This window comes from Empidonax traillii, unplaced genomic scaffold, assembly GCF_003031625.1.
Source record: "Empidonax traillii isolate 1590-97213 ecotype Southwest subspecies unplaced genomic scaffold, ASM303162v1 scaffold56:size2478089, whole genome shotgun sequence".
Classification (NCBI taxonomy): Eukaryota; Metazoa; Chordata; class Aves; order Passeriformes; family Tyrannidae; genus Empidonax; species Empidonax traillii.
Window position 1 is genome coordinate 639291 of NW_020955249.1, and position 27696 is coordinate 666986.

A 27696-nucleotide genomic window follows, 5' to 3' on the forward strand; every position below is an offset into this window, starting at 1 on the left:
GAAACACAATCTTAATTATCTAGGCTTAAGAGGACTTTGTAAAGAACAGAAAATATGTTTTCCTGTTGTGTTTTCTGAGGTTGATAATTACTGACTGGGTAGAGTAAATTTTTGTGTTTTCTTACAAGTGCATTCTGTTTTTATATGTATTGTAACAGAGGAACTGAAAGTACTACCTATTCCAGATTAGTAACTTTATCTTTAAGGTATTGGCTCTAGCTGATATTTTTTTTTCCAAGGCTGACATCAGAGGCAAAGTAAACTCTAATAATTATGTGGTTTTATGTTAGATGTATATAAATCTCTACTTTGCTACTTGTGTGATCATTTTCACCTGAGCAGAATGGATTGTTTCCTGTAGTGGGATTTCCTTTGCAGCAGGAGAAATCAGGTTCCTACAAAAGAGGAAAGTCAGCAGAAAAATGTGAGCTCACTAACTCTTTCTAGTCAAAGGACAGGAAGTACCTAAAATTTTAATGTAATAACAGTTTGGTGTGGTGGGGAAGCTTGCCTGCCTTTTAAGAACATTTGTACTACTTTTCTACTTGCATGTTTATTTTAATCTCATTTAAATTCTGCCATCTGAATTGAATGGCACTGTATATTTTTCTACTAAGTAACTGCACAAGGTGCAGGGGAAATCCCAGCCTGAGAATTTGCAAGAGGGCTAACAAAGGTCATTCAGACCAGGAGTGTGCTGTTGGACTTGGACTGTTGTGACTCTCATGGCTTAAAACATCCAAAACCTCCATGGTCTTTCCTGGCATCTCACTGCCTGTTGAGCTCTGGTGCAGATACATGGCTTCATGAAAGATGAGATGCTGAGAGACACATGAAAAGGAATGCTCTTGTCAGCTTAGCTGATGTCATTTGGGCGAATGATGTAAATGGGGTGGTAGGGAAAAAACTCCTTCCGTTTGTAAATGCTGTGTCTCCCAAGAAGGCTGTGCTGACTGAATGAACTGCCTGTCACCACTGATGGTGTGGACAGACTTTGCCCCATTGCAAACAAGCAAGTGTGCTATTTGAAGACTAACCTGAGCTGTTGGACTGCTGGACACTACCTCTGGTGGCAGAAGGGGTTTTGTGAGCTCGCTGTCAACTCCTCCAGGCAATGTCAGCTGGGTTTGCTCGAACAGATCAAATGGCCTTGCCTGAACTGAATCAGGGAGCACTCATGCAAGTATTGCTACTGGCAGGAGGTGCGGGAGCAGTAAGCTGTAGGAGACAAGCAGTGGAAAGCAGCAGGGTAGGAGGGAATGGGTGATATTTTTAGCTAACACAGCTAGAGCCAGGAGAGGATTTCTGTTCATGATCTGAGCATCTTTTTAGTACAGACAGTGCTGGAAGTGATGCACACGATTTATTAGTGAGGTAAATGTAGGATCTTACCTGTGTTCTGCAGGGGAACTGTTAAAGCTACAAAGGAAGTCATGGCAGAGTAATTTGTAGAACTCTGTTTTGCTGTCTTCCTGGTGCTTGGGTGATAGATTATGGTTTTTACTAGGAATGCAAAAGATAGGTCCACTGTGGGAAATCAGAACTGTGGAAGCTGAATGGATAGACTTTGTCTTTGTCTACATCTGGCCCCTAAGACTATGGTTGCACTAAACCAAACAGAATTCTGGTGACCTCAAGCTCCAGCAGCTTGAGTTGCTCCTTTAAAATATATATATAAAAAATCCCTTGGATGTTGTCACGTCCAATCTAATACAGTTGCTGAAGATTTCATTAGTTCACTCCTTTAGTAATTGGAGAGAATTTCTGACCTTTTCGGGGAGGTTAGGACCAAGCTGAATTTTGACTGCTGTCTTCAGATACAAAAAACCTATAGGTTATTACCTTTCACATCTGTTGTTCATTTAATTGGATGCTGCTGCATTTCTTTAAAATAGAAACCCTGGCCTGGGAAAGGATAGATGCTCTGAGATATCCCCAAGGAATCTGCCTCTGAGATTAACCTAATTGGTCACTGTGCTGAGTCTAATAGAGATTGTATGCGATGCCCGTCCCTGAAAACACCTTAGGTAGCCTGGTGTATGGCATGGAAACTGCTGCTGACACCTCACAATGGGAATGAAAGAAAGTAAGAGGAGATGTGGACAAATTACCACACGCACTATAGTATGACTGTTCAAAGTCCAGTATGTTTAAGTGGGGCCAATAACTTTAATCTTCTGAAATACCTAATTTCATAAGCACACGTCATCTTGTACCTGTTGTATCTAGCCAGCAACTCTGCATGTTAACAGCTGAATGAAATGGGCACTGTGACCCCACTCTTTTGGCTTTGAGAGCTGGGAATGTTGATGCAGGCCTTGACTGGGGCCATGCACAGCTGCAGGAAGAGGAGCACCTCCAGCTCTGGTCCTTCTTCCTGCACAAAACAGCAACAGATCTTGATCCTGAAAGCCAGATTTTTGTTGACAAAATACCATCATGTACCACACTCTTCTTGGCAGTATTAACTTGTGCTGGTCTTTCTTTTCTTTAAATGGAAAGGCTGGCAGAGCTTTTATACTTCTACAATACCTATGAGGATGGGGCTAATCAGATTGATTTTCTTCAGATTTTAGGTTGAGCCTATCTTTTGTAATTTTTCTTCAAAGACAGACTTTTTGCATGAGATGATACCTGTAGTTTCACACTGGATTAAATTACAGCCTAAGTCTGCTTCCAGAGTAGTGAATGTAGCTCACTCTACGAAGCCGTGTTCTCTGTTATGAATCAACATCACACCATGATTCAAGCTGTCGATTCTGGACACAAATACCCAGCAGGGATTTCCAACCCACCACGGGAAGTCTGCTGATAAATATCTGGCCAAAGGGGATTCCTTTGCCCTTCTGTATAAGGGATGGGCTAATGGTGGGTGCTTGGAGGAGGGTGCTGAAAAACGTCACATTGCTTTTATACTGATCTAGGATTCAATCTAGACTCATAGCTCAGGGCACCTTCTTGACTGCTGTGATGTCTGAGCTGTGCCAGTGCTGATTCAGGAACTTGTCATCAGCTCTCTCATGGCTCCTAATCTATTGCACCACATGCAGTTTATGCACCTACCACAGTACTTTGAACAAATGGTTGAAGTTTGTCTATTTTGACTTCCCTATATGAGTTCTTCCAGTGAAAGGCATTAGCTCTCCTGGCAAGCCTTTTCTTCCATTTACCCTTCGATCACTGCTGCTCCAGTAACACTGTCTCTGCTTGCAGCTGTGTACCACTTTGTGTTCAGATTTGTGTAGTCTACCTAGTACTGAAACAGTCCTGCTAGCCAGTTTTTATTCTGACTCCCAGGCTTCTTGTCCATCAGTTGAAATTATTCAGTATGTATAGAAATGAAATAGCTGCCTCAGTGACACTGGTTCTTGGAGAGTCTAGGATAGACATGTGTTTGTGAGCCTTTAGAAAGCTGCCAAGTTTATGTTAAAAAACTGAAAGCCGAGAAAGTTTGAGTCATCCTGTAGCACATCTGGAAATCCTTTTTTGCCTTTGCTCATGCTCACACCCCTTACATCATTAGAAAATGTTGTGCAGGGACAGATGCAACTGACCACTATGAGAAAACTGAATCTGCACATTCCTGCCCTTTCTGGCTTGCCATTGGAGTTTGTGGTAGGATTTTGAACAATTCATTATGCTTCACTTAACATCAGGAAAGCCATTCTGTATTTCTCTTGAGTATCTATGTCCTACCTTTCTGCAGTTGCAAAGGGTGCATGCTTGTAGCATTTAGAAACTGCTTATAGACTAGAAATTCCAGAGAGTACAGCCAAAGGAGGCGCCCAGCCAGGCCTTTGTTGTTTAATGCTTAATAGTGGTCTGACACTCTTGAATGTGTCATGTTTTCTTTTGATTGGATCTTTTGATGAATGTTGTGTTAGCAACTTGCAATGTAATGTGAGGATGAGCAGAGCAGAATGCTTTATCTCTTCTGGGAAGATACTCTGGAGCTGAGGGTTTGCTGTCCAAAGATGCTTCAAGATTCTGGTGATACTGGGCTCTGTTAAGCACAGGTTTCCAGTTGCATCTGGATCTAGAATGGAGAAGCATATATTCAAGCAGCGTGAAAGCTTGAACTTAGTTCGCTGTGCCCTTCGTGAAAATCAGAGGTGTTTCATAGTCTAAGAGGAAAAGGCATGAGGAAAGGTGGGGGCCTATGGACATCTTTGGCTTGAGTTGTGATAGGGTGAGCACAACAGTTTTGCAACTTGCTTTGTCTTCGTTGCTTATCTAGGCTAAGGTAGAGAGTGAGAGTAGGCCAGCCCAGATGGGAGAAACACACACGAGTATGGCCAGGACACAGCTTGAGAAGAGAATTATGTTGAATGGAGAGGAAGGGCCTTTTGCCGATTGTGTCTATTAGATTGCCCACAATAATGTCTGCCTTTGGATCATTAACAACATTAGTGCATGTAATGTTTACCACTTCCAGCCAGCCTAATTCTGATCTCTTATTACTTTAGCCTTTGCCAGGCATGCTGCCCTTGCTTTCAACACTGAGAGATTTGGGAGAGCACTGTGTGCTTGAGGGGGAAAAGGATACGTAAGCTGTGTGTCATCAGTGTGTAGTGACTGGCATTGCTGCCTGCGTACTTTATCATGTTCCCTGGAGGTTTTGCATAGATATTAAATAGAAATGGTTGAAGAATTGAGCCCATGGCATTCTTCATGTCATGGCTCATGGAGAGAAGGAGAAGCCACCCGACAGGAGCCTCCTGAGACCTGCCAAAAAGGAGCGACTTTAGCCAGCTCAGTGCAGTTCTCTCTACACTTGCCAAGACATGGGATTGGCCAAGCTGGTCTGCAGTGTCTCAGGCAGCTGATAGCTCAGGTAGCACCTGCATGGTTTCTTAGTTTCTGTTCAATTTTGTGAGAAGGCCTGAGACCTCACGGGTGCTTCATTTTCAGACTCATTCATGAACACCTCCAAAAGGAGTTTGAAAAGTATCTTCTGAAGCTACAGGGTGTCACTTCTTTCACAACACTTCTCAGATCTTGTCCAGTTTTAAGCTGGATGTCAGTGCTACTGAAGAACAAATTCTGATTTAAGATGTCTTTTTCAGTTTCCCTCAGTGTTCCTCATAGTGTCAGATTATCTAAAATATAAGATTAGAGTCTAAACATTCAGTAAACAAAACCTCTATGGGTCTTAAGGAAAACAAGTCCCACATTTTTGACGAATGCTGGGGACCATTGCAAACTGCAAAAGGAAAAGTCTGTTACTTTCTGTTACATGATTAGTCATTTCTTTCTGTGCTATCAGCTTTTTACTTGCCTAGTCATGTAGTGAGAAGGTTTTAGAGGGAAATGACTAGAAAGAGGCCTGGCCTCAGGAACTGGAGACAATATGGATTCAAACTCAGAGGATCTGGTGGAAATTAAAGAGCTGCACATAAGGAGAACCGGTTCTTTGTAATATAAGTTCTCCAGGAGTGATGTGGACCTGTAATTATGGCTGAGCTTGGCTGGTTATATGTCTTCAGTGAGTGCTCACCCTCTCTGGATCCTAACCTGAAATGCGTTGGACATTGCAGGAGGGGTTGCACTAGATTCTGCTCATTTTATAGGTTTTGTAAAAGGTATAGTGCACTCAAATATCTGAGTTTGCAGGATGGGCTGGAAAGTAGGGGTGGAGAGCTGTTCCACATCTTTCAAGGGCTCATCAGGATCCCTTGTCAGCACAGAAGCACAGAAATGAACATCATAAACTAGGCAGGTTCCTTTTTTTTTTTTTTCATTTTTTACATGCTTAGACAGAGAAGTCATGACACTAGGTACTGTATAGAAAAGCAGTAAGTTGGAGTCTGCTCAGAAATCTTATTGTCTGGTCAGAATAGGCAGGCAGAGGTTGAGAGAAGGAGTGAGTTGTTCTTTACTGACTTCACTGTTACCTGATCTGATTCCATGATAGAAAACTGCAGTTTCTTAACACTTAAAAGGACACTTACCTCAGAAAGTCACAGATCCAATCTTCTATGCTGGTGCTTGCTGTCATGCCAGGACTACCTGCAAGGCTGCCAAGATTTGCACCAGCCTCACATCACTGTCCCAGCATCTACAGGGGCTGGTGGTGCTTTCAGAGTGCTCATCTCCCCATTCACAATGAACTTCCATTGGTCCAAGCCTGCTGTTTAGTTTCAATCCTACCTTTTTTCACCAATAAAAACCCTTACTAAATATTTAGCCCTCCTACAGCTTTGCAGAAGTTTGCAAAAGCATAGGTTGTTCTTTTCCAAGTCAGGGAGCTTTTATTAATCAGCCAGAATGGGGTTATTTTAGTGTCTGTGGGCTGGAACGTAAGCGCAAAACTTGTGTGTATGCCAGCAGTGTCACTGGCACGCCTGTTCCAAACATCTGGGATTTCACCTGTGGCTCTGCACTGAAGTGCTCTTTGCTTTTTGCAGTGTGCTGACAACTGTAGTCAGTATTTCCAGTTGTGCTGCCTTCAGTACGATTTGCCTTCCTTTACCAGCAGTTGTTCATGTCTCCGCCTTGGGTTTTTTTTCCCCAGCATCTTTGAAATCTGCACATATGCTGATGATTTTGTGTCATTAATATCAATCTAGACAAGTCTGTGTAACCTTTCACTCCCATGTCCAAAGGGAAGAACTGACCCCAGCAGTCAGTCACAGCAGAGCACTGACTCATACATACTTTTCATAAAAATAATGCAGGAATTCCCCATAGTTTTTACCCATAATTTTTCAGGAGATGAAGTGTAAGTCTTCCATAGCAACACAGTTTGGGAAAACTATGAAGCATGTAGCATCAGATAGTTAATCTTTTTCTGACATACAATACACTTTTTACTATTAATGTTGTCCATTCTTTTTTTTCTCCTCATATACCTCACTTGCTCAAACTCAACTGATCTCTTTGAGTCTCATTTGAGCTTGTGTGCTCTCAGTCTTATTCCCACCCTTGTCTGTTCTCCAGCTCCATTGTAAACCCACCAGGAGGGGACTGGAATTTGTCCCACCTCCCTGTTTCCACAGTGATGAACACAATAGGACCATACTTTCTCTTTTTTTGCCCTGATTCTAGTAATATTTTCTGTTTTGCCTGCATAAAATAAAATATACTGTGTTTAGATGTGTAGCACTGCCAACAAAGAAAAAAATATCTCTAAGTTCAAAGTTCCTTAAAAAAAACTAACTGAAATTTGGAACAAGTCAGAATCCCTCCAGTAAATACTAATGGTAAAACAAAACAATCAGCCACCCAAAAGTAATTGCAGAGAAGCTGTTTACCACTGAGATATGAGTGTCATAAGGAAATACTGTTTCTTTACTTTCCTGTATTTCATTATTTGTCACTTAAAAAAAATAAATTTATAAGTGAAGTCAGAGCAATTCCTCAAGGTCTCAGTATCTGAACAACTTTCCAGTGAATACTTAGGGGACAGCATTTTTTTGGTCATACTTGCTGTAATGGAGCCAAGGCAAGCTTTTTTAAAGTATGGAGGTGACTAAATGCTTCTCCTAAATTATTTTTTTTCTATAAGGCATAAAATACATATTTAAAATCTTCAAACTAAATGTAGTAAAACAACTAGATTACAAGATTTTGTCAAGAATTATTTTGACCCAATAGCTTAGTTGCTTCTTTGTCATGAGACTCTCAAAACCCTCTTAAAAAATCTGAAAGTTAATCTTACAGTGTACTTGATAGTGTGATTTAAAGCCAAATATTTAACATTCTAAGATTTTTAGTTATTTTCACTCTTAGAAGAAGGCAGAAATGGAAGTAATCTCCTGTCAGATCCTACATCTGCGTTGCTGAGATGTATTGTTTTTGTTAATATGGGTGCTTTGTGGTGTGCATATTGTAATGACTGAGGTGATTTTTGGCATAAAGAGAACCTTTGCAGTGATGGCAGTTTGTTGTCACACATCTGTGCTCTTCCTTCCAGTAAACTCTTTGGAGTTAGTGAGCATCCCTGGCTTAATATAGGAGGAATTTGACATAGCTCTGTGCTAGCTCAAGTGTTTGTGGAAGGAGCTGTTAATCTTTGATCAACTGGAGTCTCCTTGTTACTGACTTTGATTACACAAGTGTACAACTTTAATTACAGCTTTTAATAAGCTTTCATTTCTTCCTAGCCACATTCTTTGTATAGTAGTGCAGCTTATCTCTTCCTTTCTCCCATGCTCCCCTTCCCTTCCCCCCTGCCTTTTTACGGAAAAGGGCGTTTGAGGTCATTGCAGGGATTCGGTGTCCAGAGGGATCCTGCCATACATGCTCTGCCCACAGCTGTACCCTCCACTTGCTTGCACAGTCCAGAGAGCTCTCTCCTTCAGCTGCCCTCCAAAGATCCCCACACCAACAGCTGCCTGGGAGTTGGTCAGCAGGGGAGCACAGGGCTGAGAGGCATCACATTCACACAGACATCCACTGCTGCACAAAACCACTGAAAAACCCTTAGAAAGTCTCTGTAGCCAAAGGATCTAGTCAGTCCTGTGTCATTTTCTGCTTGTGAGGGGCTTTCCCCTTCCCTCTCTTGGGGACACTGTGAAATGTGGTGGCTGAAGTCAGAGTGGCAAGGGGCGTCAAGAAGCTGGTGGGCTCAATCATCCACCCGTGGTACTCATTCCTCATCCACAGACTCAATGCTCTGGCTACCCTCTGGTCATTAGCAAAATGAGCTGGTGAAAGTTTTGTGAGAGACTTAGACTTGTAATTGTAAATACAGTTACAATGACATTGAGATATTGTTTAAAACAAGCTTAAGAAAATGCTCTTTTTTGACATGAATTATATTTCAGCTGTGGAACTCTGCCCCACAATGTTTTAGGTATGAAAAAGATCAGTGGGTTGAAGAGTTGGTTGGGTAAATTAATGGTAGGAAGATTCATCAAGGTCTATTAAGCATAATCTTCCCATCACTGGGGAGCCTGAGACCCGGGGAAATTAAATTTTGATCATCAGAAGTGAGAAGGGGTTGCTAGAGAGGTACCTCCCTTGGTATTTGCTGTCTTTGTGCTCTTCCCTGAGCCTCTGTGTTTGGCCCCTGTCAGTGAGAGGATGTGGGGCCAGTATGGCCCAGAGGAAAAGCACTTGACTCCCATGGAAGTAGTAAGGTGCGCCTGAGGAGTGACTTAAAAGATGTAAGTCACAAAAAAGATACAGGTGGTAAAACTGAGCAGTTTGAACTGATTTGACATTCAGAGGTGTGCAAAATTTTATATGCCAGTTGTGCCTACAAAAGAGGGTAGCAAGGAAAACAACTAATAGAACAGGAAAGGGAGCCCTTGCTATCTCTGTGCATGCATCCCTTTGGCTCCCTTGCTGTGTGTGCTGTACTCTTTTTGCACACTAATGAATATCAGAGTCAGAGCAATTTATGCTATATATCACTCTACTCCTGTTTTCTAATGAACTTACCTCTAATGGGTAGCTCTCCTAGCTATTTGTGTCATGACTAAACTTCACCTTGACAATAGATCAAGAATGAGGTTCAGCAGTGTGGCCCACCTACTTTGCAATGCTTCAGCACGACAGCTGCTTTGAGTCCTCAGGGTAGCTTTACTTTGATGCTTTTCCCTGCTTAGAAAAATTTGGAGGGCAGATTTTGGTAATCTCCAGCAGGCAGAGTTTTTAAACTTTTCTCGAGGGAAGATGAAGATTCCACAAAATTTTTGAACAAATATTTATTTATGAAATAAGTGACACTGTCTTTAGAAATGTTTCTCCCACTAGGCTCCAGAGGAAAGTAGCCTTTGCCATGCTGGATCTTGTCATTGTTGCAGCCTGAAGCTCTTGGCACCTCAGGCTTCACTGTGGAAAAGTCTGGAAGGCTTATGACAAAATGTCTAGTCTGGCCATTGCAGACATGGCTCTAGTTGTTAAGGGGTGTGTTTTCATGCCTCAGAAACACACAAGAGGACTACATTCTTTGATCTTATGGCCTCTCTGATGCTAGAAACACTAGAGCGAAGTTCTTCTAAACTTGGCGGGCTTTCTGGTTGCTCAAAATATGCTGCAGGAGTTGCTGTAATGTGGGGATTGAAATAACTGGTTTGCTGAATTAACTGGACAAACTATGGGGGGAAGAAAAACAATAGAATGAGTTCATCATGGTGTACATGTGCCTGACTCAGGGTCATGGGCCAATGTGGTTGCATCATTTGATCGTTCAGTAGCCATGCTGCTACTGAAAAATCCGTGTCTGGTTCCTGAGAGTCTGATCTTTAGGTGACACTTTCTGCATGATCTGCTTCAGCAGTTTCTCCCGTCAGCAACCTTTTCATCTATTCAGGCAAAGTTTTTCCGTTTGTCCATTTTTAAACCAACCTCATGTCCCCTTTCCCTAAGTCTTTTTGGAGGGGGCAGTGCAATCATTCTCACTGTCTGCCCTGTCTCTTTTGGCAGACTCGGGGACCAGTTCTACAAAGAAGCCATTGAACACTGTCGCAGCTACAACTCTCGGCTGTGTGCCGAGCGAAGTGTCCGCCTTCCCTTCCTGGATTCACAAACTGGGGTAGCTCAGAACAACTGCTACATCTGGATGGAGAAGAGGCACAGGGGACCAGGTTGGTAGCATTGTGTCTGTGTATGCATGTGCATGTATCGAGGGCTGGCCACTGAGCCCTCATGGGGTTTAATTAATAGGAGCAAAAATCTGCTACAGGCCACACAGAAGAGAAGCTGCCTAAACCTCTGTGCCTGCAGGGGATTTCCTTTAGTAACTGCTGAGAGCTCATGCTAATTATTCTCTCTCTACCCGTAGAAGTGCGTGACATAGTAGTTTCTAAGGCCTCATCAACATAGCTCTTTTAATGCTATTGATCCCAGTCTGTAGCAGAAGACACAATGCTCTGCTCTCAGTAGGACTGGAATTTCTTCAAGGTGGAGGTGGGAATTTCTCAGATGAGTGCTGAAAATAAGGAATTACATCGGGAAGGATATAAACCCGAGGTAAAATATAGAAGAGTCCAGGTAATGGAATGTACGTTGTTCCAGTGGTTAGAAATACACATATAGGTCCTGATTCTGCTTTGGACAAGTTACTTGGGTATCGGTTTTGGAGCTGCAGTTCCCTTGGGTGCAGAAAGAAGTCAGTGTATTTCCTTAAGGAGCTTTGGCTAATGCCTGTTCTAAAGCTCAGTGAAGCTCAAGGGAAAAGAGCACTGGGTTTTTTTGTGGACTTTGATCAGTCTTTCCTTTGTTAGAGTAAATCCATCTGGAATCCTTGTTTGAGAGGCAAAGGACAGTCACCAGCTCAAAGACTGGAGATGTTACTCTGACAGAAGTCCTTCTGAACCACCGGGGGAATATGGCTAGGTTATGTCTCAGTGTCTGACCAACAATGTGCTCAGGGAACAGATTTTTTGATAGCACCAAACTGAGTTCCTACTCTTTTGATTATCTTCTTTAGTAAAGAGTAGAGAATCCAAGCAGGAAGGGGGCTAGGGTACGTGGTCACTGGAAGCATGACATGTACATGTGCATAAATATGTGCCAGTTCATGTAAACCATACTGAACTCCCCCCTCCTCCCCTCCCCAGATTCTAGATCTGAAATTATGGGAAGGTGTAGCCTGCTCTAGTCTCTTCCGCTGGCCCCTTTACAGGAGATGAAGTGGGAGGAACGCACAGGATGTTTCCCCTACCCTCCTGTAGCTAAGAAAGCAATTGCTGCTTCTGAATAGTGCTTAGCTGAGACTTAGCTAAAACTTCCCTTCTCCCTTTCCTACAATATACTGAGGGAAGGATCCTTGCATTCATCCTATGCCTAAAATATCTAAAGTAGATTTAGTGTTGTCTTGAACTACTATCAGAAAACTCTTTCTATTAGTAAAATGCAGAAGACACGTGTTTTACAGCATTAGAAATACCCTAAGAATACTTCAGCTATGAAAACTGCTGGGATAATCTGGGACCACTGAATGTGGTTTACAAGCTGGGAGTTGTCTGACCTTCTGGACTCACTCTTCTTTTGTAGGGTTGCTTCATAACCATAGCTGAGTTTTTGCTTCAGCTGAAAATGCCCCATTCCTTAGAGATTATGCTTTGGCAAAAGCAGCTTGTTTGTTTGGTTGTGTTTTTTTGACTAATCCGTTTACCCAAGGAATTTCTGTTCTTGTAATGAGTAAGATGCTGCTAGTTTTATTCTTCTGAACACAGGAGGTATGTATAGAAACAGGTATACATATACTACATTCATGTGTAATGTTTTGTCAACAGCAGTTTCTATAAAGATAGTTGGAAAGTCTTGTGTGGGCCTCATTGGTGTCTGTGCACTTGCAGAAGAAACCATCAAAAAAGTGTTACAGCATCACACCAGGAACCGAGAGGTCTTAATGCTTTGCCTTTCTCAGCCACAAGCTCTGTGGACTGCCTTGAGCAAATTCACTTTGCAAGTCTTTCTTTCCTCACTTTTGATAGTGAACTGTTCGGCAGCTCGCCCTATGAAAAAGGAACCAGTGACATTTCTCCTGCAGGTCTGCAGTAGAGACTAATGGTGGAGCATTCTTCACAGAGAGTAACAAGTGAAAGAAGCCTCCTGTGTCTGGATTGGCCACCAAACCTGATGCTTTTGTTATTTTGATTTAGAATAATCAGTGTGAAATGAAGCAGCTCTCCTCCCCCATATTTGCTTTCCTCTTACTTGATTTTTATTAGCCCATTTAGTGCTCCCTTGGGTATCTTTGCATAATCTATTTCTTGTAGTTTTATGGTGAGTCAAAGCATCCCTCTACAGTTTTAGCATGCCTGTTTTTTGGCCCTGCCAGCCATCCTGGTATCTGTCCTGTGTGCTGTGCTCACTACTATTTACTACCCCTAACCTGAAAAACTACATAAAGACAAATGGCAAAGCTCCACGTTCTCTTTTCACTTACACAGGCTGGAAAAACAGAGGAGAGTCAGGACCTCAGCACATTAACCTGGGTCCTTGCTGTCCTCTTTGTTAAAGGAGTCAGAAAACTGCATCTCATGATAAACAGTTCAGGGTTAATTTCACACAATACTGCACATAACTCCCTCCTTTTCCCCTCCTTCCCTGGCCTTTCACACGAACTTTGAGTTATGACTCTCCTGCACTAATGAGATAAACAACATAACTCACTGCAGGTTCTGCTATTTCCTCTATAAGCAAATGGTTGGAACCTTCTCTGGTTGCCCTATAAGGTACCAGAGGGAAAGACAACCCACCGAGGACTAAAGACAGTAAGAACTGTATATGCTTTATTTTCATATCCAGTGTCAGATCGACTTTGAAGGGGCTAGATTCAAGGTATTCAGGACTGACCCTTTCCTTGTTGCCTTTCCTTTCTGTAAGATCTACAATTCACGTGAGGCAGCACAGTGACAGAGGGGGAACAGGGTAGAGAAGTGAAGGTAGCATTGATGGGTTTGGATCAAGTTAAGGTCTGGTACATGTATTAAGTTAATTGGATGGCAGTGTATTAATGAACAGGGGTTTTGTGAGTGGGAACAGAGAGCTTACCTCAAGGGGTGCAGAGGTGGCTGTTGTATCATCCATCTCTTATTGATCTACCTGCCACCTGGAGGTCCTCTAGGAAAGAGGCTTTCTGATCTCTCTCCTTTCAAGGATATCTGCTTTATATCTAGTTGGACTTTCAGCATGTGCAGTTGGCTTTCAGTGTCCTGACTCAATCCAGAACTGCTCTTTCATATAAAAGCGCTCAACAGTTGAACCTACTTTAACAGAAACTCCCCCAAAACTTCAGTACATCTTTACTCCTATCTGTCTGGGACAAAAGCTGTGGTGCTTATTTCTTTCAAATGACTCCTCTGTGGCAACTCATGCAATGGAGGGCTGATTCTCTGTCCTATTGCTTTGGTCTAACAACCACCATTTCAATGTTATGTGAAAGTTCTTGAACAGGACCTGCTGTGAAAGGGTGAGGCTTCTTGCCTCCACCTCTTTAATTACTCACATGAGAGCCAGGCACAATCCACCTCATCATTATAGCAATTGTTTGCAGTGGCTAATGTTTGCAAAGTGCTATGAAGAGGAGTGTCCAAGCACTATAGAAGTGCTAGGTATTCACATTTTTATTCCCAAACCAGTCCTAAGCAACCTGTTCTGAAATGTGTCCTTGGAGTAGGCATAATGCCCAGCTTGCTGACCATGAATGAAAGAACCAATGAAATTCTGTGCCCTGAAACAAGCAGGATCTCTGCAAATACTCCATCACTTGGCCACAACCAGGCATTATGCTGTCAATGCTATGTTTATGCACCAAGGCCTTGGAAGTGGGTAGAAAGTGCTGGGGTCTGAACTGGCATTCCCAACAGCTCAAATATTTAAAAACAGGATCTTAAGTTTCACTTGCAGAATGTGATTAGCACGTTCCCTTGTGGTGAATTATTTTATTTTGTCTTCCTCCCCACCCCCAAGTAACAGGATATTGTTTTTTTTCATTATTCTCATTTGGTTTGGTGAGTCATTTTTGTTCCCAAGATGATATATTCTCCTGGCTGCTTCAGAAGGGATGAGAAAACTCTTGGGCCATCCTGATGTCCTTGAGCTGTTCTGCTTTACTGGCATCCCCTAGATGCTGCCCGGCTGTTCATTGCTGGTACAGCTTCAAATATGGTAACAACACTCCTGTTCTCTCTCTTATGTGGTCTTATCTGTTCTCTGAGGACAGTGAGTCTGGACTTGCAGTCACACTTCAAGACCATGGCAGAAGGACAGAGGAGCCAAAGGAGAACTGGGGGACAGAGAGGGCAAGGGAAGCAGAGCAAAGAATTTAATTCTTCCAACTTTTCTGTGTCTTTCTGGGTATTTCTGTATGTCATGAGTATCTGGGGCAGTTGAGGATACTTTGGAACACTTGTCAGTGAGCTTCTGTGCCCCTAGTAGTGATGCATTCACGAAGCCCTGCTGTGTTCTGAATACAAGAGAGAGAAATATAGCTCAAACATTGGCTAAAGGGTAGCTGTCAGGAGAGCCAGGGCAGCTCAGAGGCCAGCGATGCCAAATGTGATTTAAGGGACTATGCAATAATGTAAACATCGCTGCTATATCTCCTTGCTCAACCAGGAGATTGGCATGAGGAGATAATAGTCAGAATGAAGAATTGGTATTCAAACAAATATCAAGAATTTAAGCGAAAATACAGAGTCCACATAGTCAGACCTCTTGGATCTTGTTTTGCTCCCATTTGGAAGACACAAATTTCCTGAGCTGCTCTGTACATCAGGGCCTCAAGATTTGCATGTCAGAACTTCATCTTTTCTCTCCCAAGGGGCCTTCTCTGCCTGTGGAGGAGGCATCGCCCTTGTGACCCAGAAGAGTCTGAAATTCTATTTACCCTGAAGAAATCACAAATTATTTATGTGCAGCTTTGGTTTCAGTGAGCTGAGTGAAGTCTCTAAGTGAAACTTAGATTCTCTGTAGGCCTGATCCCAAGAGGTGCTGAGGAGCCTCAGGAGCGCTGGATGCCTTGAGTGTGTAGTTCTGTCTCATGATTTGCAGGATTCAACCCTCCAACAAGGAGATGCTGGAAGGGCAAGAACAAAGATGCTAGAGACAGTGCTTGTGGTTTACAAACTGAAATCTGATTAATTTTTTGCCTTTAATCTTCAGGCCTGGCCCCAGGTCAGCTGTACACATACCCAGCACGTTGCTGGCGCAAAAAGAGGCGTTTGCATCCCCCTGAGGATTCCAGGCTGAAGCTGCTGGAAATTAAACCTGGTAAGTATTTGTTTGCCTTTCTCTCCTGCACTGCAGAGCAGCTGGCATACGTGCAAACCTGGCATTTAGACCTTGGACTTTATCTTTGCCCCTCTCCCACCATTTCTCATTGCATCTGTTGTGTCTTACTTGATTTGCTGTCACAATAACAACCAAACCCTCTCCGTGCGATTCATCCCTTACAAAAATGTGTACAACTTGTATCGAATGCAATGGGAGCTGAATTTACCTTCTGCAGGGGTAAATCCTTGCTTCTATTAGCAATTCATAAGGATGTAAAGGATCAATGTATTACTAATTATTTCCTCTGTACATTATTAATACAAAGTCTCACTCTGGCATCTGTCGCCTAATCTTCGTGAAAAAGACCACTGTGTGTATGGAAGAGTACACTGATAAGATTTTTCCTAATGGGGCTGGGGACAAGGGATGTGACCAGATTATAAACAGCAAATAATAAAAGTTAGTGAACATAAGCCACATTTGTGTATTTGTATCGGTCTGTATGTGTACCTTTGTCCATTATTTTTTCATTCTTCTTGTCCTTGGTATTCTTCTCCCACAATTAAACTACAGGAAGTGATGAGTCTGGATGCTGAATGATTGACTGTAAAGCAGATGTTGAGGAGCTACAGCTGTGTCAGGTAGAGCGTAGTGTTGTGCATTCTTCCCTGCAGTTAGTAACAAAGGCTTGCTGTCTCTGGGGTCAGCCATTATGAGAAAGAGGGAACACATGTACTCACAGCTGTATGTGGTTTTTAAGAGGTGACACACTACCAGTATAAAAAGTACAGGAGAAAACCCCCAAATGTATATTAAGAATATTAAAAAAACCTGTTTGACAAAAGGAGGTGCCTGGGAACTGAGCTATGCTCAGCAATACTGGTGACTTTGTTCTACACAGTAGTTGGTAAAGGGAAGGAAGGGGCAGCAGAGACAAATTCTAAATCCATTAAAATCAGAGACAAAATTCCTGTTGATTCTGGTAGAAACAGATTTTGAAGACTCCCTACCTTCAATATTAGAGACATCAGTGGACAGCTGGACAAGTGGAAGAAATCCCTGTAACCACTGCCTTGGGTTCAAACCAAGGGCAAAATCTCAGTCAGCAAATAGAACCAGACCTCACAGCAGAGCTGCTTGGAAAGAACTGATGAAATCAGTCATGTACATTGATGAAAATGAGACTGGACTCTAGGAAAAGGATGCTGTTGGCTCATAGAAGTGCCTACCTCAGACTTTGTGATGATGCCAGCACTGCTGCACTTCAGTAATTTTATAAGGTAAAGCAGTAGGGTAGAGTTTGACTCTTTTTTGTTTGCATTACATTTCTTTGCTGTATTCACTGAATGCCAAATTAGTGCATCCTACATGCCACAGGGCATGAAAGGCAATTACCACAAAGTTATCAGATAAAGAGACCTCAGCATGTCTGTCTCTGTGTTGTTTTCCCTGCTATAAACATCTCCTCTGCATCTCAGGAGTGCTACTTTTGTTGCATTGCCCGTGGCAACCAAATAAGGCGAGTTATATTGCACTGCCATTTAAATCTATTTTCCAACCAATTTCTATCTAGTGATTAACTTTTCTTATCAGTTACACCACAAAATAATTTCACTCCATCTGTGCATATCCAGAATAGACTCACTAGCCAAAAGTGAGATTTTTCCCTTCTCCAATTTGAAAGTATAAAACCTATGGAAAACATTTGATCTCCATTTAAATGTAGGTTTTGAAAATTTGGGAGAAAGATAGTGTAATTTATTTTCGACATGGCCAGCAGAAATACTGTGCATTTTGGAGGGGAACACTGTGGTAAAACCTAATGCTGAACCTAGGAAGCTACCTAATGTTGACCTCTTTAGTCCTTGGTTAAATGTTAGATGACTGTGTGGGGCAAAGATGTGGAAATTTAAGATCCCTTTAAAAGCACAAAGATGACAACTGTAGGACATGTAAAATACATTTGAAAGAAATCTAATCTAAATGTTCCATAGTTTTATTCCCCTAGGGCTTGGGCATCCTAGTCGTGGGTTAGAGCTGTTCTCAGCAGCTAGAGAGTGCTTGTGCTCATTTAATATGCAAATAGCTGATTTTTGTATAGGAGGCTGTGAAATTGTTTATATATTTTATATATATTTATAATTGTTATATAACATACACAGGCAGTGCAATTCTACAATGTCAAATTTGGGCTAAACCTTATATGTGTTTTGTGTTACATTTGTTGGCTGTGTAGAAATGCTTCTCTTAAGACAGCTACTGTAACAAACTGAAGGGGAGCTTAACTCCAAAAGTAGCCAATACAGCAGTCAGTGGGGTTGGCACCAGGGGTGTGAATACTTGCTTGGACTGCACTTGAGCTTTTGGAGTGGCTTATTGTAGCAAGAAGTTGTGTCGAAAAGTTCAAGACACCTACATAATTCAGGAGATACACAGGATTTTTGTTTTGGTAAGTCATAGCTAGTCATGAGCTGATTAGTAAGGAGAATCAAACTATTGTCTTGCTATCAGTTTAAGGGTACAATAAATCATTCAGTAATAATATAACATTTATAGTTATAACCTACTTTTGCAGGTTTAGGTAGTGCATGACAACAGTCAATAAGTGAGAGTTTCACATTTGGTAATACCAAAACCTGATGAGGAAAATGATTATGGTCCAACGGTCTGCTGTTTTTTTTGTAAAATGCAAGGTTCACTATAATGTTTTTCCTGGGGTCGGTTGATGTCTGCATCTTAATAGAACACAGTGCTTTTGTTGTCCTGATGTTGCCTGTATTTGGTTTCAAATTGAAGTGTTTGGTTTTAAGACTAGTTACAGCCAAAGTTGTAAAGATGTGAACACTGGAATAGATGTTACTGATGCAGCCTTTAGATGTCTGTTTTCATCTATCACTCTACTCAGAGTTACCTGCAAGGACTGCCCTAGTAAAGTGGTCTGATCGAGGGTGTAGCAGTGTTCATATTAGTGCTATTTCTAAGCACCCTCTGTCTTATCCAGTGGCATATCCAACTGATATGTGGGAGAAATGAAGTATTGCCAAACTTACTTATGATAATTACTTCAATGACAATACAGTCAAAATTACAACCAGATCTTCAAGAATTTCACGAAGTGTGCCTGACACTTACTTTCACATGGCTTGGTCTTCATCTTTCAGTGTTAGGTTCATATCCTCAGAACCAAGCACCAAGCATTATGGCTTAAGTGTAGCCAAGGGCTCATCGTTGTAACTGATAGGAGCTGTTCCGTGAGCCATTATAGCCTGCCAGTTAAGACTCCTATGAACACTTGCACAGATTTGAAACATATTCGAGGTCATGGGCAATATATTGACATGTTGCTAATACTGTGATCCCATAGGTACAGAGTTCTAAAGTTATTAGGTGTTGATACTCTCCTAATATTTGTGATAATAGACTTCTGTTCAAGTGAGTGTGGGCAAACCTGATTCTCTGCGGAACTGAGCAGCAGTGTTTGCACAGGACTTCAACACAGAGCAGTGGGAAGGACATAAGCAGCTTGTGCCTCCACATTCACTCAGCTGGCTGTTCTCCTGCCCAGTAAAAGACTGAGAGCAGAGCTGAGCTCCTGTGCATGGGAAGTCTGTGAGTCTGGGAATGGTTGACAGAGAGGTTTGGGCTGGGTAGCCTTCTTCCAGTGTAATGGAAGAAGGAGAATTTTTAACTCTACCATCACTGTGAACTGCAGGTACTGTAAAGGCAAGCAGTAGAGTTCTGGTCCTCAGAAATATCTGAGCAGTTGGAAAGAGGAGGGTTAGAAATGGAAAACTGATCTCTGATTAGACCCAAGGCCGCTTGAAATCTTAATTGATCCTTGTCCTATATACTTAATGGTTTTGTGGTGCTGGGTGGTATGATTCTGTGTTGGGTCAGCTATCAAAATTGTGGAAGTGGTATTACCTACAGTAAACCCTGCTGACAGCCAGGCATTACCCAAGCTTTGCAGCTATGCAGATGAGAATAGATAGGATGAGTATGGCCAAAAACTCTGGTGGAATTTAAATTGGTAGTGTCCTACTTCAGTGTTAAAAGATGGCTAAATATAGTTATGTACATGTGTGCACACAAGGCTTTTATTTCACGTGCTATGTGAGTGTAAGGAATATGACTGGAAAGATCTTGTCTCAATTTACTGCTGCTCTTTGGTTTAGGACTGAAAGCCAATAGTAAGGTTTCATAGTGGGCAGTCTTCCCACCCACTTGAAGGGTGTCGAGTTTGTGTGTGCTACTACTGTGCTGAGAACGAGCTGGTGTCCTGCACTGGTGTCTGTCTTGTTACTTATGTCTGGGCAGTCTAGTGGTCAGTTGAGCTACTGAAATGGGTTTCTTTAACTGGCTGTTGAAGGGTAAAAGTAAACAAGTATTTTTCAGTTGCTATTATGAACCATGGTAGAATTGCTTGAGGCAAGTACTGATAAAAGATTTTTAGATCCAGTTGAACAATGCCTGATCTGTTTTTAATCTGGCATGTGGGGTATACCTAGGGGAGGGTGCTTGTGGGTGAATGAACAGAATCCTTACAGATGAGCTGTTATCTCTTTAAACCAAACCAATTTACCTTGTAGAGACTGTGACTGATTGTACAAGGGTCTCAGGGGAAGTGAAGAGTGCCCCCCAACTCTTGTGGAAGATGCTTAGCATGTCTGTGGAGGTCTGTGCTCTTTAAGATGGGGCACTTCACCAAGAGAAAGTTAAGATGACATTAAAAAGCAAAGAACAGAATTTGCAGTAGTATCACTTATATGATAGCATCTAGAGACTCAAGCAGCATGTTAGATCATCATCCCAGAGGTTGTTGTGAAGTTTTCTTATGCTCTTTGCTATAATCATATACTATAGCATATCTTACAGTCCAGATATACAAAATACAGTGAAGGAAGTACTTTGATTCCAAAATGGAGAAATGAGTGACAAAGATAATGAAATACTTCTATGACAGTTATACTGGAGGTTTGTGGTACAGCTGGAAATTGAACTCAAGAACATTGAAAGACCTCAGTTCTCCTGAGTCCCATATTATTTTTTCTTTCCTTTGTTGCTCAGTGTTATTCAAAGATATTAGAGCCTAAAAATAATTCAAAACATTTAATTTCATGAGAATTTACTTTTATAACTTTTTCTCAGATAGACCAACTAATATTGACTAGTTTCGCTTTCGATTTCAGCAATTTCTACACAATCACACATTGGTTCTTGTACCGTACTACAAGACAGCAGTGTTGTTTTGCTATGAACGCTGTAAGGAGAGGCATATCTTAACAAAAAGTTTTCCTGCTCTTTGACATATATTGAAACTTCTTTGTAATTAAAGGTTGTAGTCATGGTATATTATAAAACCTGCCTGTGGCTCCTCTTTGAAGTCTGTTAAGACCATCTTAGAATCATAACTGGCAGAACAGTTCTGGTGCCAAATAAAAGTGTGTCTGGAAAACGTAGATGAATTGGATACAATATTGCTAAAGGAGGATATTTGAATCTATCAGTTGTTCAGACTTCTGACAGATTTCTGCAGATGTGAATTTACCAAAGATACTTTTTGTGTAGAGCTTTTTTTTTTTTTTTTTTTTTTTAAATTGTTCATGGCTTTTATTAACATTTGCAATCATGAACCCTGCATTTGGGGTAGAGTTGATTTGACAGGAGCAGGATTCTTTCTCTGATTACTTGGTCTGTATTCCTGATGTAAGATGGAGGTTACCAGCCTGTCAGCAACTTCTGCGACTTTTTCTCTCGGCCCTCCAAAACCTTGAAATTCAAATGTTGTTTAAAATCTCCCTTTTATTCAAGTACTTTTACATTCTGGAGTACTTTGTGTTAAAAAAAAAGAAAGAAAGAAAAAAAAACAAAACTTCCGTCGTCTGCTTATAATACGTTCTTCGGTGCTTTAAAATATCACTGATTTTATGATTCCCTCCTCCGCCAGCCGCTTGTCACGGCTCGGGTGGGACGTGCCCGGTGTGTGGTGGTGGGGCTGGAAGCGGCGGTGCCGGCGCGGCGGCTCCGGGGCGGCTGCAGCGGCGCGGCGGGGCCAGCAGAGGGCGCGGCGGGCAGCGGGACCCGGCGCGGGCGGCCGGGGTGCTCCGCGGGGCCGCTTCCCAGACCCTCTCCCGTGGCAGGAGCGGCCTGTTCTTGAGCTATTGTCTAGTGGGAACAGGATTTGGTTTGGGTGGGTGCTGCCAAAGCACCGGCCCGGCCACCTGTTTGGGTCGAGCATCAGGCAAACGTTGGGTCAAACGTCAAGTAGCTCGGCGTCGAAGAGTGCAGCTGATGACAACCTCCCCACCTGAATTAGCTGCGTGATCTATGTCAAAGAATTTTACCGAGTGTTTCCACATGGATCCTGTCGTTTCTGGTTGAGCGTAGAGTAGATCTCATTCTCACCCATCCTCGTCCATCTTTATTTTTGCCACTTCATGTGGAACAAAACAAAAAAACCCTTAACTTTTTGTGACAAGGAGTGTGAATGGTTTTCAGTTCCCCTTCAATGTGTTACAGAGCACATCTGCAGGCTGGCCATGCTGAGTCCTGAGGTTGGTCTATCATGTAGCTGTGTATGTCACATTTCCATAGCACTTGGGAATAAAATTAAGCTTTACAGTGCGAATCCAAATCAAGGAGCAGGGATGCCAGAAGGTGTTGGGGTTTTTTCTTTGCTGTTTTTTTATACCAAAATAAATACTGATTTCTGCTGGGCCTTTTCTTTTGGGCTTTCAGCCTAAATTTAAGTAGGTGTTTATTCATCAGCTAAGCCTGCAGCTTACAGATGAATCCATCAGTGCTACTGAATCGAAACAGTAGACTGCAGTTCTCCCCTAATCTTGTCTTCACAGCAGGACATGGCACCACAGGCAAGAGCTGCTGCTGTAAGGCACTTACACATCCAGCTGTGACTTGGGTTAGAAAAAGTGACTTTATGTCACCAAGAGAAAACGCACCAGTGTGGGACCTCCTTGTGAATTAGGTTCTTTCTATTAGACATACCTCTAACCAAAATCTATTCCATCTCCATCCACCACCCTAAATTCTTAACTACAAGAGAGACCTTTTCTAGTCCAAATCTCTGGCCAGATAAAGTTTGCTTTGCTCTTCTTACATGGCACTAAAAATACCAGAGGACCTGTTCCTTTCTGCATGTACTCACTGACACAGAATCATGACGTAGAAGTCCTGCAGTGAAATATCTTTGTCCTGTTGCCAGTCTGCAGTAGAGGTGCCCACGTCTGCACTTCAAGTCTTACCACACTATCACATACTTGCATCACCTGTGCCCCGCACAGTACCTGGAATGTCTTTTTGTCTCAGCATCTAAAATGGAGGTGCTAAAGCATTGATCTCATTTGTCTGTTTCAGAGAAGTGCCTAATAGATATTAAATAAATACTTTCAGAGAGTTTGGGAAGGGTATGTGAGACCTTTAAAATAAAATAAAAAGGAATGAATAAATAAATCATACCATTTGCCAAGCCTTTTAAGTGCCAGCTTTAAATGTTTTGGCCATCAGCATGAAGCCTTGCAAAACTGGTATGAAAGTGTACCAGCTCTGGTGCACAACCTGGGCTTATACGTACTGAGATGGTGATGAAAAACAAGTAATTTGTTACACACCCATATATACAAATAAAGAGACTCACCCAAGGTGAATTGTTGAGCCAGCTTTTGCAATACTGGCTGTGCAGTGTAATTGTTAGAAAGGTATCTCAAGTTTTGCACAGTGTAACTCTTCTTGCTTTGTTTTGGCCACTGGTGAGCTGGACTTCTGTATGTCTGGGCTCCTGGTGCTGTGGTAACTTCTCCTTTGAATCATACATTGCTGGTGCTGGATGTTGTTACATGTGATAAGCTGCAAATTCTTAGACTAATTCGGCTCAGTGACTGTGAGTAAATGTGTATTTTCCCCTCAATGGAATTTTCCCCCCAGTGATTTTGCAGTTATGGAAATAAAAGATTTCTGGAAAAGCAAATAATATTCTATAAATAGTCCAGTCAAGAAAACAAAAAATTTATTTCTGCTGCTTAACTCTACAGTCATGTTGGTAGAATTTACAGGATTAACTTTGTGTAAATAGTTTCTCTTTTATTTGTGGGATCTGGAACAGGCCACTACACGTATTTTATATTCACAGTTTTACCAGGAGAACTGTGTTGTTTAGCTAAAATGGTTTGTATGAATCACCTGGGATTACTCCTGGTTCTTGTGTGGCTGAGCCAGTTTGCATAATTAGGAGAGAGATGCATGGAGAAGCTACTGGGCTTTGGAACCTCTCTGGGTTTTGATCAAAAGCCCACTGAAGCCAAAACCCTCTGGCTCTAGCCATCAGGCTAAGGCAACAGTAAAAACTGAACAAGATAAGGCAATTTTGGAAACAATTAAATCTATCTTTCTGAGTTTTCTGGGTCTCAGCACTGAGAATAGGAATATAGGCTGCATGTGCAGTGTCCCACAGACACAAGGCTGTTGTAATTTCAGAAACAATGCAGCCACATAGGGGTAATTTTTTCTACTGGTGTGTCATCTCAGCTGTATTTAGTATATTTGTGAAAATAGAGTTATGATGACTTTGGAGCCAGGCTGTTCTGAAAAATGTTTCGGTCACTCCAGTAGGCCATTAAATGGAAGGAATGCTGTTGATCTCCTTGGAGGCTCTACAGTGTTTCTGCAGGTCGTCTCCTGGGGCTCAATCTGCAAGATGTGAGGAAAGCTCAGAGGGCTCAGGCAGCTGAAATGGCATTGGCTTGTAATACCTGGGCTGCTTGAGAGAGCGCTTACTTGTGGTGCCACCACCCTTTCTGTGTGATCCAGCCCATTGTTTTGCTCTTTTGCTTTTCTTGGCTACTGTGTGTTTGACCTACATCTGGCTGCTAGGATGCATCTTTGGGAAGAGGTCTTTCAGCATTTGCCTCTTAAGCTGCCAAGGCCTGACAATGAATGCTGTATCTCTAGGAGACCTGTTATTCCTACTGGAGAGGTAAAATGCTGTAGGATTTATCCCCTTACTATGAAGTTAACATTGATGTTTGTGAGTAACCATCAGGATTACTTGTTTATGAAATAAACAGATTTAACCAAAAATGAAGGGAGTGCAGTTAAGCTCAGGACTTACCAGGAGAAAGGGCTATGAGAACAGCTGGGGAAGCACCAGGGGACGATGCCTGGGGAAATGCTGGAACCTGGCAGATGCATTTCCCCCAAGGCACAGCTCATCGGCTCTCCAGCACAGGGGAGGAGCGGACAGGAAGCCTTGTGCCCTGTAGGAGTCTTGCAGCTAAAACTGAACCTGAACAGTTTTGCTGGCAAACCTACTGCCACTTTTTTAGGCATAGCCAGTAACAATACCTGAAAAAGGATAAGCTGCATTGCCAAAAGGGTTTTTGTGATGCACAAGTACAGTTTACATGCAAGTACTGGACACAAGATTCTAGCAAGTGGGTATTTTTAATCTAATTCACTGCATCTATTTTCTGTGTTCATGTGAGTAATTCTGGGAGTTCCCTGGTAATCACATGAAAAAGGGTTTATAGGATCAAGTCCCCAGGGCTTAGTCTCATAAGATGCCAAGCTGTCTAACCCCAGCAAAGGAAAGCACCTGAGCTTGGGCTTTAAGAACATGAGTGATCATTTAGTAATTAATGTGACTTGTCACATGCTTAAAATTAAATCCACATGTAAAGTACTGGGCTGGACCAGACTTGCAGGTTTGGTACTCAGTATCCTGAAAAATAGAGCCCAATACAGTCACTGCTCTACCAGGTCAGTGGTATAGTAGAACTTAAGCGCTGCTTTATAACAGAAAATATATTTAAAAAAAAAAAAAAGGCAAAAAAATGTAATTACATTAAAATTTGATTTAATTTTTTTTATATTTTATTGTTCTCCTGACACATATCTAAATAATTTTGTAGTATGAAATACTATAATATTTATAGGAGTTATTTTTCTGGTGCATAATATAACAGAATGAGCAATAAATGGCAATATAAGGTTCAGTTTGAAATCCTACATGCCAAGCTTTATAGAACTGCTGAGAGTAGAATGGGGACTATGATGGCTTCCCCTCCCACATCCCTGTACATCCCACATCCTTCCACCACCTTCCCTGGTGGAAGTCTTCAACCTGTCATTCCTTTTCTTTGGAGTAAACATTTTACAGCCTCATAATCATCTTGTACCTGAGAGATATTAACTATGTTTTTGCTAGATTATGATTCATTTCAATATTCCCTGCATTTTGCATTTGATTGACTAATAATTTATTACAGGTGGTTTATGCTTCAGCATTCTGACACCATTAATGTTTGCCATGGCATCCATTCCCAATAATGAACTGTTTGGGTGAAGGAGGGTCAAAGCTGTGCATGTTGGAATAGAAATGGCTTTGCTGTGCAATGTCTTCTAGACCAGAAATTTCACTTACGGTGCACTTGGAGCATTGTTCCCCTTTAACAAGCCAGGCAATTTAGGGGTAGGATCTTAGCTGTTGTAGGTAGGCAGTCCTATTAAAGACTGCAGCAAGCAGCAATTTCCATCAGCTAAAGCTATGGTTCTTGATGTAGGAGAAAGGATGAAAACTTTACTCCTCTTGGTGAAAATTATGCCCTTCTGAATGCATGTGATTAGCCTCGGCCAGTATGGGGTTGATATCTTAGGAAAACATATGGTCATGATTAATATCCTATGCATGTCCTACAGATCCGTGCTGAAAATCCTTTTTTTTGTTGGACTAAAATAAAGAGCGTTGCATGATGGGAATAAAAGACAAATTTTCAAAGCTGGCTCAGATAGAGTGCTAAAACTACATTTAAACACCTGAAGGAAGTAATTTCTTTGTGTTTTTGAGGGATGGTGAATGCTTTTATCTTCTCATGATTTCCTTGGTGCAATGTCTGTGAATGACACAGTTACAGATATGTGCTACTCTGACAAAGTGAGGTTCATGGTTACAGGAATTTCTGGAGTGATGCTAATTTGTAAGTGATGCTACGGATACATCTGCCATGTAATGCTCATTGCTTAAGTGAGGTAGCAGCACAGCAGGAGAACTGGTAACACAGAGGCTGTATCTGTGAGCAGTGCTATAGACCAGGACAGTATCAGCAACAAAGACACTATTAACTAAATAGAAAGGACTCAGGATTAAGTGCTTTGTGCCTCTGAAGCTGCTATACCAGGGCTGGCATTATAAATATACTTACAGTATATTCTTCCAGGGAGCTTCCTGTTAATATCTGAGTGGGCAAAATAAAAAAAATTAACCTTACTCTGCTAAAGAGGATGCCCCAAGTACATCTGAACTCTCAGCAAGTGCTACAGATGGAACAAGAGTGCATCCAACTTTTTTGTTTTGCCTTTCAATCCTGAATCTTAATTAGTTCCCTACTGCTTTAGTACATGCACAACATTTTAATAGTCATAAGGACTCACTCCAATCCACATTGCCATTTCCACAGTTCCCTCCTTCATACCACTAGCAATTCTCTCACCCCCCCCCACCCCTCACATTTAGGAACAGTGTAAAGAAAACTAAATAGCCAAGCGTGTAGCGGTAGATTGATGAGGTTGTCACACCATTCTCTTCACCGTTTTCTTCCAACCTGCACTGTGCTCTAATAGATGGATGATTGCTGGGGGAGAGAGAGAGTTAGCAAATCCCACAGCCAGATGTTCAGGGATGGACAGATTGACCTTCTCCAGGAACCCAGAGGACTATAGCTGTGTCCTTCTGAGGGAGAAGGACAGTCAGGTGCCTCTGGCTGCCTGTGTTTATCTCTCTTTTCAAAAGGAGCACAAACGGGCTCAGCATGGCTGCAAGGATGGATGTTTTTCAGTGCATCGCGGGAAATGACCAGTCATCCGTCTCTTCACTGTGTAGTCTGCCTGCAGCCATCAATCTTGCAGCCCAGCATGGCAGCTCCTTTTGGCTCAGTTGGGCTCAATGTTAGATGAACAAAGGGAAAAGAAAACTGAGGAGAAGGAAAGGAAAGAAGAGCAACTATTTTCTAT

At 42.1% G+C, this 27696-nt stretch overlaps 1 protein-coding gene across 12 annotated transcripts in view; it reads left to right on the plus strand.

Annotated features, from left to right (window-relative positions):
* DPF3 (double PHD fingers 3) overlaps positions 1-27696 on the plus strand; it is a 159550-nt gene that overhangs the window by 61072 nt on the left and 70782 nt on the right. For all 12 annotated transcript variants that reach the window (XR_003570733.1, XR_003570734.1, XR_003570735.1 and 9 more), the window contains exons 2-3: positions 10375-10535; positions 15565-15672. Coding sequence is in view for 8 of the 12 variants with exons in the window: in XM_027879642.1 (XP_027735443.1) it covers positions 10375-10535; positions 15565-15672 (269 nt within the window). In the remaining 4 variants the exon portion in view is untranslated. The remainder of the gene's footprint in view (positions 1-10374; positions 10536-15564; positions 15673-27696) is intronic.